Below are 18,794 nucleotides of genomic sequence, written 5' to 3' on the forward strand. Positions count from 1 at the left end.
CAATTAGAAAAACAACACACGATCGATACAATGCCCATTCGTCTCGCCATTAACACGATTAATTAAAAAAATCTAGTACATAACATTTCGTGTTTCTGTAACATTTCATTGCAACATTTGCTACTAACAAAGAATTTTGGCGTGAGGAAAAAGTGCACATTCACGCAGTTTGGCTAAATAACAGGGCGTTTCCTAGAAATACTAATTAAATGAACGTTTCAACAATACTTACCAAATAGGATACTCTCTGATTGTCATGAATAATGTAATAAACAGGATCAGGTTTTGCAGCAGGTGACAAAGTTGTGCATCTTCTGTATATGTTACAAGGCACCTCCCAGACCCTTTACAAAATCATTTTAAAGTCACATAAAATATTGTATACATAGCTAGCCTACGGAAATAAAAGTAATAAAAAAATCTAAGATCGTTAAGTTTAAATTTTGAAAGCATTTTACATATTGGTTTAACATAGGCTATATATATATATATATATATATATATATATATATATATATATATATATATATATATATATATATATATATATAGCCTATCTTAAACAATATAAAAAATATTTACAATATATAATATTATGAAAAAAAGATTTACAGTCACAATGTAGGGGGTTAAACTAAGTCATATTAACAAAAATCTTCTCATAATAATTTGTTCACTTCTCATAATTTTTAAGACCTTTTTAAAGACAGCAAACTTGGATGCTGTGAACAATTTACAACAAAGTCTACACTTTTTGTACTCCAAATTTCACCATAGCTAAATAGATAGGCCTACTATCTTTGTTTTACCCAACTACCTACTTCAGTCCAAAATTAAATCACCAAATTACAATGAAGAAGTGTTCAACAGGACTAATTAAAAAATATATCGCCCCCAGGTGGGCATAAAAGAACACTAGTTTGTAACAGGATTAATTAATTTATTAATTCATTGTTTTATTTATTTATTTATTTATATGACAACTTAAACAATAAAAATACCTATATTAAGAAGTTTCAAAAGTAGCGTAATTTATATTATATAATGCAATTTCAGGCTGAACCAACACACATCTGCATTTTAGTTACAAAGACCTAGGCTATGCTATAACAAAAAAAAATTATAATTAAAAAAAAATAACCAAAAAAAACCTACATGCGATTGATGCATACACACAAACGTAGTTTTTTTGTTGTTGGTTGCTTTTTATATATAGTCACCTGTATTTATGCACGTCCACGACATGAAAATATAAAATAGATATTACCCCAGCAGTCATTTTATGTTACAACAGAGCAAAACACTTTAAAAATTCCTCTCCGCACACACGCCTCTTCTAAACATCCAATCGGAGCGCGCGGTGCCGGAAAACGCCTTCGACGTGTCACGGGATTTCAGACGTTGCTGTCCGCCATTTTGAATGTGGCAAGATCAAAAAAATTTTTTTGAAATTTTAAAATTAAACGTCAATATTAAATATTAGCAATTTTTACTTCATGTAACAAATTTATCTAATATGTAGCATAAAATAATTAGTGGCGTTTAATGAATACAATGTTGCATTTTTGTTGTGGGAGCCGCACAGAGCGCAAAGAATTACGAAACATACCTCACAAAAGATGGAGGGTTCGCTCTTCCAAAGTGTGCAGGTGACGCGTTCAACAGCTCTGCTACGAATATAAATAGTGTTACAGTAGACGGGAAATCATCTGATCGAAAGCACTGAAGGTAATATATTTTTAAGAAATTTTCCAGCATGACTGCTTGGCGAATAGAATAACTGTTTACAACTACATGTTTTAAAATATGCATCTGAAATACAAATTATATAGATTTTGAAATCTGTCAGTGTGTCTGAAACGGTGTGACACGTTGTGTAATTAAAGTTGTGTAACCACGCGTAGACTAGACTAGTAATTCAACAGAACATAACTTTAATATTGGCAAAATAATAACTGACATCTACAATAATAGCTCGCCTTGGGTATGGTATCATGACAGCCAAAACGTGCACTTGATAAGAATACTCATAAAAGTACATTTTACAAAATCCATGAAATAATAACATAAAACAAAAGCTTAAAAGCTTTTGTGAAGCTTACAAAACGTCAAAAATGTATGGAAGCTTAAAACAGTATACATGCAGCAATTAGCAATGGAAATATTAAAAAAAGAAAGTGACTGTTAAATCGACTTGTGTAAGTATTGTTATAAAGTTGCTTTAGCAGTATTAGAAATGTCCATTGTTCATTTTTTCCAGGTTTGAAAACACCATGGCGTTGAGAAGAGCTTTATCATGTCTGATGGTGAACTCACAGAGATGTTCTCTGTTCTCTGTGTCAAGGGCCCAGGGCACTTCAGCACCTGCAGAATACGGTTAGACTAATGCATGCTAATTTACCTTAATATTACCATAACTTTAAGTTAGGGATTTCACCAATTCCATCAAAATCAACTACTTCTTGGCTGAACCGAAGGCCGAATACCGAACATGCATTTTCCCCATATATTTTGTGATTGTTTTCACAGTTGCATAATTTGAATAGCCAAGTTTTGTTTTTACTGTTTTTGCCAAGCTTTTTAAATAAAAAAAAAATGACAAAACAATAGAATAATATTTACTTAACATTTCTTAAATATACTTATAAAATACCAGCAAAGCATAATTTAAAATGAGTAATTTAGCAAAATCAAAATTCTTGGATCAGGCATGTATTTTTTTACTGTAGCCCAAATAAATGCAGCCTTTCTACAGAAGAGAATTCTTTCAAAACAGTCCCAATTTGAACAGTATGTTGAACAGTGTTATAATAAATGAATTAATAGAGCTGTTATAATTATTATTATAATTTTTATTGTCTTGCTTTTCTTATTTTATTTTTAAAAATGCATGATAATATTACTGAGCAGCTGACTAGTAACACTTTCAGCACAGATTTGTACTTCGAACCTTAACAAGTAGATACACTGAGCGCTGTTTGAATAGGCTACATGCAAATTGTGCGCTTATTAGAAAACAACCATCTGCAGTTTATTTAATAATCATTTGCCATTTCTCAAATTTGGTGCACCCCTACTTTAAATGATTGTATCAGTCGTGAGATCAACAAAAACAAGAAAAAAGTCATTTTTATGACAAATTATTTAACTAATAACTAATCAGTGGCATCATTGCTTATACTGGCACATTGAAAGGTGATTAAATTGCATCAAGTTTCAGAATGAATGTGTTTATATATTAAAGCTTATCAACTGATTGCCTGTGCTAATAACCAAATCTCGAATGATCTGATTTTTCAGAGACCGAGGAGCAAGCGAAAAAAGCTATAAAAACACGTAAATATTTATTATTTTCCCATTGTAATTTTAGAATTGGACATCGTGTAATGTATTTGAGCTGAAACCAAAAAAGCCTTTCGCCTTTCTAGCTAAGTTGCAGTTTAACTGGCGTGATGCGTTGGACCTGGAAGGACAGCTCACAGAGGAGGAGATCATGATCAGAGACAGTTTCCGCACATACTGCCAGGAGAAGCTCATGCCCCGGATCCTCATGGCCAACAGGAATGAACGTAAGTGGAACAAGTAGTCACATCTGATGTATCAGAACTGGGGTCCGCCGTTTTCATGCATGGTGGTAGTTTAACCAAAAATGAGTCATTTCTCACTCCTAACCTGCTTGAGCTTCTTTTTCTGATGTACACAAAGGAAGATATTTTGGGTAAACAAACGGTGGTTTGAACGTCGGTTCAATGGTAGCCATCGAATTCCATATTATTTTGCATTCTTTGAAATTACTTACAATTTTTAGGTGGACTCTCCCTTTAATTCTTACCGTATTTATTTTATTTTGTATACATTTTTAAATCCTATTTTAATTGAATTAAATAATTCGTTTTTATTTTATTATATTTTTATTAAATAAAATTCAAGATGCCTAAAGAGGTTGGTGACCTCTGTAGTATCATAGTCTCGATAAGAAAAGCTCTGAAATCGAAATCTGTGGCTCTGGATTTTCAGATTTCCATCGGGAGATTTTAAACGAGATGGGGGAGCTTGGTGTCCTTGGGCCTACTATTCAAGGTAAAACCAGACTGAAATGGCGCTTGACGAGACAAGAATCGTCCTCATGAAAATGGAACAAAATGCAAACCACATTTGTCTCATTAAACATCACATCTCTTATATACAGCTTGCAGGTGATGTATAATGTACATTTTCCATTGTGTTGAAGGATATGGCTGCGCGGGCACCGGTTATGTGGCATACGGTCTGATCGCCAGGGAGGTGGAGCGAGTGGACAGCGGCTACCGTTCAGTTATGAGCGTCCAGTCCTCACTAGTCATGCACCCTATTTACGCGTATGGAACAGAAGCCCAGAAACAGAAATACCTGCCTAAACTGGGTTAGTCAACTACCTAAACTGCATGTCAGGGCAAGTTTTTTCATACCTCAAAATCCCTGTGGAACATCGTTTCAATATCAGTAGTTTTACTTTTTTTTTTTAAATGGTAATATAATTAGAAATGTTGCACATCCCAATTATTCAGTAGTTACAAATGACTGGAAAAGTGACATAAATGAATTAGAAGTGCCCCGTGTCGTTCTTCCCAGCTCGTGGAGAGATTCTGGGCTGTTTTGGACTGACAGAACCAAACCATGGGAGTGACCCTGGTGGCATGGAGACCAAAGCCAAATACAACCCCTCCAGCAGGACATATACCATCAGTGGAGCAAAAACATGGTTAGTGACCCTGAATAGTTTGGTTAGGTCGAGAGTCTGGCCTTGGACTCTTTCAATAATTCATATATAATGTCAAAAATAGGCTTTGCATTAAAAAGAGTTTTTCTTCTGGAACAAATGCATGTCATAGTTTTTATTTGTGATATCAAGGCAGTTCTATTTTAGTATTAATAACATACTTTATAGTTTTTTTAATGAGCTTAAGTATTATATTTTTCATTTTAAGTTTTAGTAATACTGTTGTCATGTTTTATAAATATGTCTAGGTAGTTTTAATTTCAGTTTTAGATTTAATTTAGTATTTCGAGCTCAAAAATGATTAAAAAACAGGTATTAAAATAGTATTGTTGGCAGCTAGCCAAAGCTACTTTTATTAAGCTTTTTTGGTTTTAGATTGAGTTTTAATTAACAATGATAATAACCCTGATCAAAAAAATACAAAAGTATAGCATTATGTACAATACACAATACACAAAAAAGCAGTATTCTCAGGTAAAATGTTGAATATAAACAATTAAACATATGATGGGAAGGGTATTATTTACTTAAATGCAAAAAAAAAAAGTAATTTGATAAAGCCATCAGCACTCTAAAGTTGCCCAGCATGGTTTATGTGAAGGTCAGTTCATAGGATGGTTTTTTTATGTAAGAGATATCATCAGAGGACCGTGTACCTTTGTCCAAATTTAGATTTTGTAACTTCACCCTCTACGGGGTGTTTGTCCCTTGCTGGTTTAGGAGGACACTGAAATCTGCTGACCATCTGTTTACTTTAGTATACAATGCCAGTCTGTCTTGACGTCAGAGATGTTGTCTAAGCAGATATTAAAATTACAGTTATATTAAATTACATTTAATCATTCAGCAGATGCTTTTATCTTAAGCCACAGTAGTACAGCAGAAAAACTAAACTAAATTAAAACCAAGCAATATATCAAACAGAACAGGGAAATTTTTATGCCGTTCATTTTAAATATATTTTATATTCAGTTATTATATAATCAAATAACACTCTCCATAAAAACTAAATTAATTAATTTTGTTTATGTAGTATTTTCACTTGACACCATTCACTTGTGTTGATGTATAGAACACATACTCTGCTGACTCCAGAATTTATTGTTGGTTTTAATGCATTGTATTTTATTATTTATTTTATTTATTTATTTGGCACATAACAAAATATACATTAAAAAAGTAAGTAAACCACATTAAACATTGACTAACAAAAAGTTTAATATTAAATGAAAATTCTTAATTTAGCTAATTTAACTTTTGATATTAAGATTTTTAGATTATTTTTTGGAGCTTAAGGAATATATAAGCATCAAATAAATATTCTTTTTAACTTGTTGGAATGTTTCTGTCAATATATTTGATTAACATAAAATCAATGTTTGATCATACCAAAAAAACTAATGCATTGTGTTTAGAGTATTATATATTATTATACATTTTTAAACATGGTCTAAGGTACTTTGGCAAGTACTAACAAGAACGAAACTAAATTGGATAATAAGCGCTTACACAAACACCTTTTTTTTCTGTGAGCAGGATCACCAACTCCCCATACGCTGATATCTGTGTGGTGTGGGCCAAATGTGATGATGGCAAAGTGAGAGGGTTTATCCTGGAGAGAGGCATGAATGGCCTGAGCACCCCGAAGATAGAGGGCAAGTTCTCCCTCAGGGCCTCAGCCACCGGGATGATCCTAATGGACGAGGTTGAAGTGCCAGAGGAAAACCTGCTGCCCCACGTGTCTGGCCTTGCTGTGAGTATACCTGGCACTATCACTCACACTCCTGCCTAACATCTAGATTGATGGTCTTCTCCCACACCCATAGGGTCCCTTTGGGTGCCTGAATAACGCCCGTTATGGCATTGCGTGGGGCGCTCTGGGTGCTGCAGAATATTGTTTTCATGCTGCCCGCCAGTATACCCTAGACAGGTGAGCAATTTCACATCAGGTTTAACATTTAACAGGCCTTTATTAGTACTAGTTTTAGAAAAAGTGTATATTTTAGGTATTTTAACTAGTTACCATTTGATGACCTTTACTGAGTTTAATTTGAATAGTTGTAAAGTGTGAATTAATAGAAAATATTCCATGAATACGTAATATATCATCTTCCTAATAAAAAATATTGATATGTGTGTCATATAGGGTTAGACAAGAAACCAAAATTTATTTTTATTTTTTTGCTCTTATAGTTTATATGCTTGTTTAGATTTTTTTGTTTTTGTTTTAGTAATTTTATTATATGTTTTTGTAAATTTTGATCGTTTTTTAAAAATACGTTCTCATCCATTTATATTTAATTTTTAGCTATTAAAGCACATCAAGATGAAAATGAGAAATATTGTCTTGGAAAATGGCCAAAACACTATTTAAGTCAGTTATAATAATAAAATATATATATATATTTTTGTTTAATTTTTTTGATGGTTATAGTTAAATGTAATAACCCTGATTTAATATATATTATATTTGCATTTGGTCTTTAACAATGTTTTTTTCTGACCAAACACAAAATAAGTGGCCACTGGTTATTAGTAAATTAACACAAAATTCACATAAAAAAATCACAATAAAATATGAATAACTAAATAAATATGTGTGTGTGTGTGTGTATATATATATATATATATATATATATATATATATATATATATATATATATATATATATATATACAAGAGCTGTTACACTGATAACAGTCCTGAGTAATATTTATATTAACTAATTACAGTACTTATAGTTACTTTACCTTTTACTTTTTATACCTTTTATTTTACTGTTAATTTCACCTACACACATGTCATTGGTCTTATCTTGTAGAAACCAGTTTGGAGTCCCTCTGGCCAGAAACCAGCTGATACAGAAGAAGATGGCAGACATGCTGACAGAAATTACAATCGGCCTGCAGTCCTGTTTACAGCTGGGCAGACTCATTGACCAAAAGAAGTGGGTCATTACCAAAGAGTCTTAACCATTAGTTCAGTGTGTTTAAGCAAAACATTTAGAGGAGTCCAGGGCGCACAGAAATGTCATTATTTTCTATTATTGTCTCATTGCCAAAGAATCCTGTGGCTATATATGATAGAATTGAATACATTTCTCCAAAAGATACACCCCAGAGATGATCTCCATGTTGAAACGGAACTCATGTGGGAAAGCTCTGGACATCGCCAGGCAGGCCCGAGACATGCTGGGAGGAAACGGCATAGCAGATGAATACCACATCATACGCCATGTCATGAACCTAGAGGCCGTCAACACATATGAAGGTAACTAGGAGAAGACGAAATATTTTTCCTCTATGCATACGCATATGCATTTTCCCCTAAGCTATGCATTTGACCAGCAGAGGTCAGTATAGGCTTTATACAATCATTTTGCACAATTAAGGATGTAGGTTTTCCAGGCTGTGCCCTAATGCAAAGATAATGAACAATTCCTGTTTAAACAGACAAAGAGATTTTAGTTTAATTTAAACCATGCAAATTAAACAAAAAATGATTTTCTTGCTTCTCATAGGCACTCATGACATCCATGCTTTGATCCTGGGCAGAGCTATCACTGGACTCCAGTCTTTTACTGTCGGAAAATAAACCCATATTTCTCTCTGAACAAGGGTGTAACGGGAAATATTTAATCAACATCCATCCATAAGTGCCTCTGAGTGCTCTTAAATCTTTCGGTTAGTAAATGGGTTCAAACTGATCTGCATGTACACATCTTAAATGGGATCTCCTCGGTAGAGTACTTGAAAGAGTGAACGATCTTGTGGTAAAGTTAATTATTGAAAGTCATTGATCCACATTATTCACTGGTACGGTGATCATAAGAACCTGATAAAGAAAGATAATTCAGTGGTTTCAAAATACTGTTGAAAAATACTGTTTTTAGTCAAGGATGCCAGACATCCTGCTTGCACTGTTTGCACCTTGTTAAGTTTTTGTTGTATTTATTGAGTCCTGAAAACAAATTAAATATCAGTATTTTGTGATTCTATGCATTCATTCTGAATAAAATCTCATTTGTTTTATATGCGTTGTTATCTATGTCTTACCAAACAGTAAAATATTAATGGTTTTTATAGTGATGTCTATTTTAATAATAGGTTGGTAAATGCTGTTCTATTAGACGATATTTAATAACTAATAATCCTACGACATGCTATTTAGTGTCTGCCAGATCTTTTAAAAAAATCTATATTTCGACTACCCAAACTGTTAAGGTCCCTGCACACTTAGAGTCACTTATAATTTTATTAGTATTTCTATCAAAATATTTATGACGGACAAAAGTTTCAGAGGCAGTGTGAGGACATATTTAATTTTATAATGAAAGTTTGATTGAAAATTTCAATGAGAGTTTCGGACTCAAAAACACTTTTTTAATAACTCATACTTGTATAAAAAAAAAAAGTTAATAAATTTTACAGTAGAGTTACTGTAATTAAAAGGTGTTCCTGTCTCGGGGTTTCTGGTTGACCTTGAATGATCCGCGCGCGCTCCTTGATGAGATTTAAGTGATGACGCGTCAAATCCACCAATAGTGTCTCTGTCCGAGAACAGATCACGAGCGGCCGATGGTGTTAGATCTCCAAACCTCATCACTTCCAGCACAGACCACCTGTCTATCTGAACTGAAACATGGCCGCTTTTAAAATCCCGTCGTCGAACGCGCTCAACGGTTTGTTTTACGTAATTAAACTCTGACGAACTGATATTGTTTCAAAAAAATGAGATTATGCGCCGAGTCCACTCGCTGACTCGACAAATAGTCGCCGGTTACTTGGGATAAACTCCCCGGAGGACAAGCGAGAAGTTTTGGAAGTTTTACCGTGTGAGTTTTTCCAGGCGGTGGACCAGAACGAACCCCGTGAATATGAACAGTCTGAACGTGTCCGTGTCCGGGAACCAGTACGCGTATCAGTACGCCGTCTACGAGTCTCCGCTGTACAAGGACTACAGACCTCCGGCCAGAGATCTCATTCAGCTCCCCAGAGCCCTGCTCTACCTGATGATGGCCGCCGTGGTGGTGGTCGCTGTCGCTTATGCCATTGTGGGACATTTAATTAAAGACCTCGCGCATGACATCTTGGGTAAATATACTGCGTTGCATTGAGTGGATGCTGAAGGTAGTCGATCAAAGTAGAGTATCCGGATCTTGGTGTGACCGGTTGCAGTGACCACAAAAAGTAGCTCTTCTGTAGTGATGGTTGTTACAGTGGGCACAAAAATAGATAAATTATTTAATCGCTTCACCTAAAAGATTAGAATGATTAATATATTTTGCAGGTAGAATTTGAGTCCATGGTATAATGCAATAAATATTGAATAGCATTTACCTATTTGAAGTGTGGCTTTTGAGACGTGAGTTTTACTTGTGCTATTTGAGAAAAGACTGGATTTAGTAGAGAAAAAATATATTTTAAATATATTTATATATATATATATATATATATATATCTATCTATATATATATCTATCTATCTATACTAGAAAACAGGACTTAAAAACACAAAAATAAATATATAAAATGTTCATAGAGTTGCAAATGCGAAAATGGGTTATCTACAGTTGCACCTGGTATTTATCGCGTTATGGAAACCAAACGTCTCTAAAAAGGATAAGAGTACCAGAACATTTTGACCTACATTTTTAAGGTCCCCATGAGAAAACAGGCTTATAAAACCTACAGTATTTAATTTTTGGAAAATATAAAAAATGCCAGTAGTTTCCTGTAAGGTGTAGGTTTAGGTGTAGGGTTGGTGTAGGGCAATAACACATACAGTCTGTAGAAATATAAAAACCATTATGCCTATGGAGAGTCCCCATAAAACACGGAAACACAAGGTGTGTGTGTGTGTGTGTGTGTGTGTGTGTGTGTGTGTGTTTTCATTACAACAAAATTACCAAAATTATAAAAAAGAAAAAAAAAAATTTATCTATCTATGTATCTTTATTAAAATGAAATACAGTATTATTGACACTGAGATTAATAAAAACAACCAAATCTGGACAATTTAAAGTAATGAGAATTTGAGGAGCGTGTTCGATTGTTATGAAAGATGAAAAAAACTTTATGCCGCTTTAATATACCTCACTGTTTATCATAAATTTTTCTTTAAAACTTTTTTTTCACACTAATATAATTGCTGTAATCCTTCTATTTTCTGTGTGTGGTAAGACTGGGCTTTGGGTCCGGATGAGGAGATCTTAAAGGCCAGCAGCGAGGCAGGTGATGACGGCTCCACACACATGCCATCAGGACTCACACACTCCCACCCCAACGCCTTCCACGTTTGGGATCAGGACGACGTGGTCATCCCCCTCTCTCCAGAGCACAGCCCCCAGAACAGCCCTCTTCTGGCTGTCCTCCCTTTTATTCCTCATTTCTTCCCCTCTCCTGCTTCTCACAGTATGCTCAACAGCCCCGCACTGCCCCAAATACTGTCAGAGGATACCAAGAGCCCCAACAAGACACCACAAGAGGCCTACGTCTTTCCTTCACCTAAAATCACAGGACACAGTTCCACTTTCTCACATGTGTCATTCCATGAGAGGAGAGATGGCACTGATAAAGTCTGAACCACCAAACAATGGCTCACACTGTCCACGACTAAAGGAATAGTTCACCCTAAAATGAAAATTGACTCCCCCTTAGGACATCCGAGATGTAAATGCGTTTGTTTCTTCATCAGAACGGATCTGGAGAAATGTAGCATTTCATTGCATGCTCACTAATGGATCCTCTGCAGTGAATGGGTGCCGCCCAAACAGCTGATAAAAACATCACAGTAACCCACACCAATCTAGTCCATCGGTTAACATCTAGGTGAAGGGAAAAGTTGCATGTTTGTAAGAAATAAATCCGTCATCAGCGGAGCTAAATTTTGAGTTCTCCATCCAAAAAAGTTCTAAAGAAATATGTTGGTGAATTTTGATGCAAGGGGGATTGACAATTTAACTGAACAGAGCATTGTACATAGAACCCACAATTAAATGTAATGCTTTTATGATGGATTTCTTTCTTGCAAACACACATATATGGACTTTGGACTGGAGCGGTGTGGACTACTTGTGAATTATTTTTTGGACTCTCATTCTGACGGCACCCATTTACTTGCACTGGTGAGCAAGTCAAACTCATCTACATCTTCTATGGTATAATGGTGAGTAAATTAATGGTGAGTTTTAAATTCTTCCCTTTGAATAGAAAAAAAATGAATTCCCAATGATACCACAGTACCCTAAACTTTTCTATTTGACTGCAAAAGCTGGGCCTCAACCTGTGGAGAACGAGAGGATGAGTGGCCTGAAATAAGTGCTGTTGACCCTAAAAGACCTGAATAAGCAGAGAGCCATGTTAGTCCAAGCCGCATTACCTAGGTGTGTTTGCCCGGTAATATAGGGACAAAGTGAGAGACTGCACGATCACGTCTGTAGGATTGTGCCAATTCAGGAACAGCCTTCCTCCTGAAGCCAAAATACATCCTCAGAGCAGATTCAGTTCAACACAGGATAACCAGCTTTTTCTTTCTTTTTTGCAGTTTATGGATTTGCACGGATGTAGTACTGAACCTGTGGCTATTTATGTTGGCCAGTTAAACTGGATTGGATTTAGAATCCAAAGTGTTATTGTCAAAGTTTATTAACCAGTGGCTCTTTTTAATATATAATATATATATATATATATATATATATATATATATATATATATATATATATATATATATATATATTATTTTTTTCTCATGTGTATATCCTGTGTATATCCTGTGGGCGCTCAGGCTCCAAAATTGACACTTGCAAGCACCAAGTCAAAATGGAGAAGATATTTTGCAAATATTTAAATAAAATAATGAAACGTACAGCTTCATTGCAAATAACGTGTTATATTGTATTAATTTCAGTTTTAAAAATAATGTTTTTTCTGTCTTCTATGGTTCCTTCATGAACATCCGTGGAACCTTTCCCTTGCACAAAAGGTTATTTATAGTAATAAAATGTTATTTATTAAGATGTTCTTCACAGTAAGAGAAAACACAGTTTTAAGAACTGATCACTAATAGTTTTATTGGGTTATAATTATATATTAAACTTTCACAGCTCAAGGTGTGGCAAAAAGTTCATTTTGGACCCTGGGTGTGTGTATGTTCACACACTGTGTGTTGTTTCTATTTCAGTTGTGTTTAAGGTGTGCTGAATGTGATGCTAAGTATTGCACCATTAGAGGATCAGCTTAACTGACTAGCTGATCAAGAGCAAGAGTTAAAGAGTTTAATAAGTATATTATCAGATTAGACTCCTCTTTTTGCCCTGTGAGTTAAACCTGACAGAAATCAGAAACCAGTGACAGATATGGCAAATCTCACCCTCTCATATTATGTGTGTAAATATATATATATATATATATATATATATATATATATATATATATATATATATATATATATATATATATATATATATAATTAGTAGTCAACATTTGAAATGCATCAAAACTTTTCAACCTCAAGTTTTCCTAAAACTAAAACAATACCCATTCTTGTTTGAGGACAGCTTTGATGAACCACTTTAAATGCTGACTAGTGTGTATCTATAGTTTGCCTCTTATAGTTATTTTACACATATTTATGCAAGATTTCTGTATAAACATGCTGTATTTATCTTTGAACTTAAATGACTGAAACATCTGAGTGCTGGTGACCTCATCGGTGCACCTCTTTAGATAACGGGCATTGACTGATCTCTAAACCACATTTATGAAACTTACAATCTTGTTGATTATGCTGTAATATTTAAAATATAATTCCCATTTTATTTTACCATTGTTAATCATAAACATTATGAAACAAATGATCTGTGCAAAATGTTTTCTTTGTAGTCAAAGAACAGGGGAATTAAGGGCATTGGCGATAGTAATTAAAGCAATATAATAGTTTGGGCACTGTAAATAGAACAAATAAACCTATTAGATACCGGTAGTAGTTCACGCTTTAATGCCACAGGCAAGAAATCACACTGCAGGTGGGTAGAGAAGGCTTAGCATTACACTAATACTAGAAATCCACATAAAACTGCAAACTGACCTGGATGTCCTCCACAGTTCAAATCCTTCAAGACAGTAATGGCAGTTTGTTATAAGAACAAAAAGCTACGTATTTTTTTTTTATAGAACTGAAATGTATAGGCCAATATAAACATCCTTTTTTTAAGAGTCACATGGGAAGTGTAGTTGTACAAAATAGTGTTAAAATGTCTTTTTTTCGTTCTGAATGTAGATTAAGAGCGGAAACATACCTTACATGTACCAAAACTGTCTTCCTTTCATACCCCTTGCAAGGCTATACATAACCATAAAAGTAAAGTTAATAAAGTCTCGGCACACAGCAAGAAACTCTGTGGATTTGCCAACTGTTAAATCAGGGATTAGGAAATCATTTAGATTAGACCAGATTGAACTGAGGACAGAGACACAGCATGTGCAGAAAGGATTAGGGCTGCATCCTGACCGCAAAGGATATTATGTGATGGCTGGGATTCATCACATTCAATCATGAAGCTTACGCTCACATCGTTCTTTAAAGCACTGTAATATATAGACACTTCAACATCTGTTAAGGCTAAATTGTATTTTAAACATTTGCAATACAAATGTAACAGATGTGAGAGTTTAATTAATAAATCAGGTTAAGTATTTTAAATGAGCCTGGCTCAAAAGTAGAGAATTGCATGTTAAATTTAATAACGAGAAAAGGATTTTAGACTGACATTAAATGTGGTCAACATCCGTTCAGTGCCAATTTTGTCTGGCGCATGCTACAGGAACATTGGGTCAACAATGGTTTAAAATACAGTTAGAACTGGAAATTGCCCAACTTTGTGGGAGAAACAAGACTCAGTTTTAGTAATGAGATTGAGCCTATAAAACAAAATGCCCCCATTATAGACCACTTCAGTGTTAGAGCATGGTTTCCTTCTACAGAAGAATTTGAAACTAATAATCAGAATGTAACTATAGTAATACGTTAACAAAAAGGCACTATGGCCAACAAAAAAGCCTATCATAAGCACTTTTAACTGAATTAGAGCCATGGCAGACAAGTGACAGAATTACAGTTTACCCCAACCCTAATAAAACACCTGGACTAATGAATCTGGGTCTCGCTAGGTACATGTTAAACTTACAGACAGGTGTTGAAGAAAAAAAAAAATATATTATTAAGTTGTGATCCAACCAATCAAACTCCCTGCAAAGGATCAGTTGTGACGAGTCACAAATCCAGCTGCAAATCAGACTTAACATGCCAGTCATTTAAAAAGGAGTCATTTAATAATCACTTTAAAAATCACTTACAGGTTCAAACATACAGCCTAATCAAACACTTATTGGTTAAACCATTTAAAAGTCTTTAAATACTTCAGGATTTAGTGCATTTTTCCCCCTCTCACAATCTTGAGCACATCTCTAAAAAAGACAAATGGGTAAACATCCCAAAGTCACATTAAAAATACATTTCAAATGGAGTCATCCACTCTGGAAAGATGGTCACGCTTTTTAAGAACAGCCCTGTAAAGAGAGGTTCCCCTAGCCTGGATAAAGGTCACGGTCATCTCTCTCTTATTAACCTCCACATGAGCAAAGCCACCTAAGGTGCCAGAATCACCATTGAAGAACTTGAGGTAGCCTTGAGGAACCTGGTTTCGGTGCCGCACATCGGGATCCATAAAGTTACCAGCTCCACTGACCACATAACCGATACCAGACTCCTTGATGTACTGAAAAACAGGTTTTCAAAAATGAAGCAAACACAAATTGACCTAAACTGAATCATTTAAAAAAAAAAAAAAAAAAAAAAAAAAAAAAAGCTGAAGACCTACTTGTAAATTGTGATCATGACCACACAGGTAAGCAGTGGCCTTGTATTTCTTAAGCAATGGTCTCAAGTACTTCAGCAGACAGTCGGTCGGCCCATGCTCTGATATAGACCATACCGGATAATGGCCAGCCACTAGGAGATAATCAGCCTTCGACCTTGCCAAGCGTTCCTGAAGCCACAGCAGCTGTCGGTTGGCCTGAACACCACTTCGGGGAGCTTTGGGCTGCTGGTCAAGGAAGTCATCCGAGTTTCCACACAGCAACACGGTGTCCAGCATGATGATGGTCAGAGTGCTGTCCGTTCGAGGAATGCGGAAGTTCATCTCATAATAATAGTAGGGGAAGTTCCTTAATATGGAAATAAAATGGTTAAAAACCACCTGGTCGGAAAGTCTAAACACCAGGCACAGCTGCACAGACAGTGGAATCTAGTTGTAAATGATCTTAAGAACCAGGAAACCAAACTCAATTAGACACGGACGCCTAGACATATTGGCTTACATACCATCTCTTTGACTTCTGGCTGTACTCGATTTGAGCAAGGACGTTTCCTGCATGGTCGTGATTGCCAGCAATGACGTACCACGGAATATTAAGAGAATCCTGAGTATAGACATCTTCAAACGTGACCTACAAAAAGAACCATGGCCAACATTAGATGGAGGACATCAGGGATGCCTAAACCAGTTCCTGGAGTGCCAGTAGTCACTGCAGAGTTTAACACCAACCCAATTAGACACCTGAACCAGAAGACAAGCCCTGCTTCCCAGTGTCCATACTAATAGTATGCAAGATTAAGAGTATCCCAAAACATAGTACATTTAAAGTAAAACAAGTGAAGTGAGAAATGTCAACAATGGAGCAGTTAGGAAAGAGTTGTGCGTCTGCATGTACCAAAGCTTGCCCACTCTTTGACTACACACTAGGGCATAGTACAGGAAGGCACATTGGGACACAGTAGTGATCTTTCAAGACAAGGCAAATGTGTTATAGCTGGGTTTGAAACTAAATTTTGCAAGATACTGGTTGTGCAGGAAAAGGAATGGACCCCTAGGCCAACCTATAACACACCAGCACTCAAATGAAGTGGTCATACCAACTCAACCACTTCCGCAAACTTGTATTAAACATTTCAGCAGTAGATCTACTTAATGAGGATTCAGGCCCTCATTAAACAAGATGGGTAGAATCATGCACACAAGACCAAGCAGACACAAACTTCAGAAGTCAAACCTGGAATCTAGGGTCATTAACATCAGTGACACCCTTATAGTAGAAGTTGTCACCAAGTGCTAAAATGAAGTCTGCACCCATCTGAGAAGCAGTTTTGGCCATCATGCGTGCAGTGGCCTTCTCTATAGGGGTAATATAGGGTGGATATGGCAGACCACCCCAGTCCCCCAAAACCAGAAATCGGATAGATGACTTGTTACCTGAAGGAAATCAGAGTAAAGAGAAACACCCAAATGAGGTAATGAATCCATAATAAGTATTGAGGTTAAAACTTAGGTTTTTCCAGCATCCAACATGCATCAGTGCCAACTCACGTCCTTTAGGTTCCAGGTCAATGAATGAGGATTGGTAGCAGAGGACCCCAGGAAGAGCAGTTAAAAACACCAACATTAGTGGTGACGCCATCTGCAGAAAAAGACAGAAACATGCAAACAGTTAATCCACTTCACAAGCACAAAAACAAAAAGAACTGAAACCACACTGAAGCATCAAATCTCACAACACTGAAAACACCTACACCAGCAGCTTTTGCTCTCTGAAAGTCCTCTCTCTACACCTCACAAACACACGCAGCAACAGCACTAACTTTATATCATTCTAATCCTCAAGAAGCCATGTTCTGATTTCAGTAACAGCTGATTTCTTTTACCCAATTAATCAACCTAACCAATGGGATGATAGAAACTGAAAAGAATACTAGAATAGCAGGCTACCGTGTTTCTGCCATATCTGTAGTATTCTACTATGACAAACACGTATACACAAAATTTTGCATACATGGTGCAATTCAAATGAAAAAGAGGAAGTGTATAAAAAAGCCCCTTAAAGATAATACTAAAAAACTGTGGTTATTAACTGTAACAATATAATGATTCGGAGCAGATAAAAACTCACAGTGAATGAGTGGCTTAGTTCTTGTAGTATCCTTGTGTGAGTGATCCCTCCTCTGGAAGCTGTTTTGTCTCATCCACTATATATTAGGTCCCATACAGGGATGGGTGTGTGCATGTGACCAAAGCATGTTCCTACTGACTCAATGACCACAGATGCATGTGACCAAATGCGTTTGTTTGAAACGCTCCTAGTAAGAGTTCCGTTCCACCTTTTTACTTCTCTTCTGTTTTTCTGTTCTGCCTCTGCTTACATGTCTTTAAAACAACTTCAGACCCTAAATGCTGTTAAATCATATCAAATGCTAGATGTGTAAAGACGTCAATCGTTGAGAAATCAGGTCAATTTGGTCAGCTTTCATATTGATGCTAGGTGTTCTGTGGGGTTCAGGTTTTGTGCGGGTCAGTCAAGTTACTCCATGCCGGGCTCAATAAATCATTTTTGTATGGATTCTGCTTTGCGCACAGGAGCATTGTTATGCTGATATAGAACAGAGTCCCCCTCAAAGTGCTGCCACATGTTCAAAGCACAGACTTCTCTAGAATGTATTTTAGTGCCGTAGTATTGGAATTACTAACTGTGTGGAATTACTGGAATATCAGAATCTGTTGATGAGAAAGGGCAGTTCAAATTTATCATTCAGAGCATCTAAAATAAAGTGACTCATGACTGTTCCACTAAGACTTTTTTTTTTTGTATGATCTTAAATCTAACTTTAATATATGTTTTTCCAGAATATCATATATCATGCGTTTATCCAATACATCAGGCTTTTATGGGTCATATTTAGTATTATTATACAGCGGAAATATGGAGCAAACCTTAAGTTTTCTTTATTAAGTATCCTCTAATCCAAATATGCAATTTTGAGCATAAATGAAGTTAAATTTTGGCAGCTTGTGATGGAAAAATATAAGTTGTCAACCTGTATACTTAAATGCTTAGTTTTTAATCAAAGTTCTGTAGTTTCTATTGTGGTGAAAAAAAAAAATCTAATGTTTTATAGTACAACAATGACTGAGCAGTTTACAAGTA

General features: G+C 35.6%; 3 protein-coding genes across 5 annotated transcripts; 2 read left to right on the forward strand and 1 right to left on the reverse strand.

The window, feature by feature from the left end:
- Positions 1 to 1,595: 1,595 nt before the first annotated feature.
- On the forward strand, positions 1,596 to 8,790 carry gcdha (glutaryl-CoA dehydrogenase a). Of its 2 annotated transcripts, XM_043242672.1 has the most exons (12): positions 1,596 to 1,728; positions 2,261 to 2,376; positions 3,301 to 3,336; positions 3,429 to 3,569; positions 4,018 to 4,080; positions 4,232 to 4,402; positions 4,612 to 4,741; positions 6,296 to 6,512; positions 6,586 to 6,689; positions 7,581 to 7,706; positions 7,869 to 8,029; positions 8,280 to 8,790. In XM_043242672.1, the coding sequence occupies exons 2-12, from the start codon at positions 2,274 to 2,276 to the stop codon at positions 8,351 to 8,353; spliced, it is 1,326 nt and encodes a 441-aa protein (XP_043098607.1). In that variant the 5' UTR covers positions 1,596 to 1,728; positions 2,261 to 2,273; the 3' UTR covers positions 8,354 to 8,790. The 2 variants fall into 2 exon arrangements, with proteins under 2 accessions (XP_043098607.1, XP_043098608.1); XM_043242673.1 differs by lacking the exon at positions 3,301 to 3,336.
- Positions 8,791 to 9,412: 622 nt separating this feature from the next.
- On the forward strand, positions 9,413 to 12,399 carry LOC122347462. The gene is made up of 2 exons (XM_043242764.1): positions 9,413 to 9,852; positions 10,941 to 12,399. Exons 1-2 carry the CDS (start codon positions 9,636 to 9,638, stop codon positions 11,339 to 11,341), a joined length of 618 nt encoding a protein of 205 aa, XP_043098699.1. The 5' UTR covers positions 9,413 to 9,635; the 3' UTR covers positions 11,342 to 12,399.
- A 2,668-nt stretch (positions 12,400 to 15,067) lies between these two features.
- Positions 15,068 to 17,880, reverse strand: acp5a (acid phosphatase 5a, tartrate resistant). 2 transcript variants are annotated; one of them, XM_043241221.1, is made up of 6 exons: positions 17,763 to 17,880; positions 17,183 to 17,273; positions 16,869 to 17,068; positions 16,141 to 16,265; positions 15,638 to 15,983; positions 15,068 to 15,535 (listed from the first exon to the last, which is right to left on the reverse strand). In XM_043241221.1, exons 2-6 carry the CDS (start codon positions 17,271 to 17,273, stop codon positions 15,275 to 15,277), a joined length of 1,023 nt encoding a protein of 340 aa, XP_043097156.1. In that variant the 5' UTR covers positions 17,763 to 17,880; the 3' UTR covers positions 15,068 to 15,274. The 2 variants fall into 2 exon arrangements, with proteins under 2 accessions (XP_043097156.1, XP_043097155.1); XM_043241220.1 differs by lacking the exon at positions 17,763 to 17,880 and adding an exon at positions 17,386 to 17,433.
- Between the last annotated feature and the right edge of the window lie 914 nt (positions 17,881 to 18,794).

Source organism: Puntigrus tetrazona, chromosome 6 (assembly GCF_018831695.1).
Source record: "Puntigrus tetrazona isolate hp1 chromosome 6, ASM1883169v1, whole genome shotgun sequence".
Taxonomy (NCBI): domain Eukaryota; kingdom Metazoa; phylum Chordata; class Actinopteri; order Cypriniformes; family Cyprinidae; genus Puntigrus; species Puntigrus tetrazona.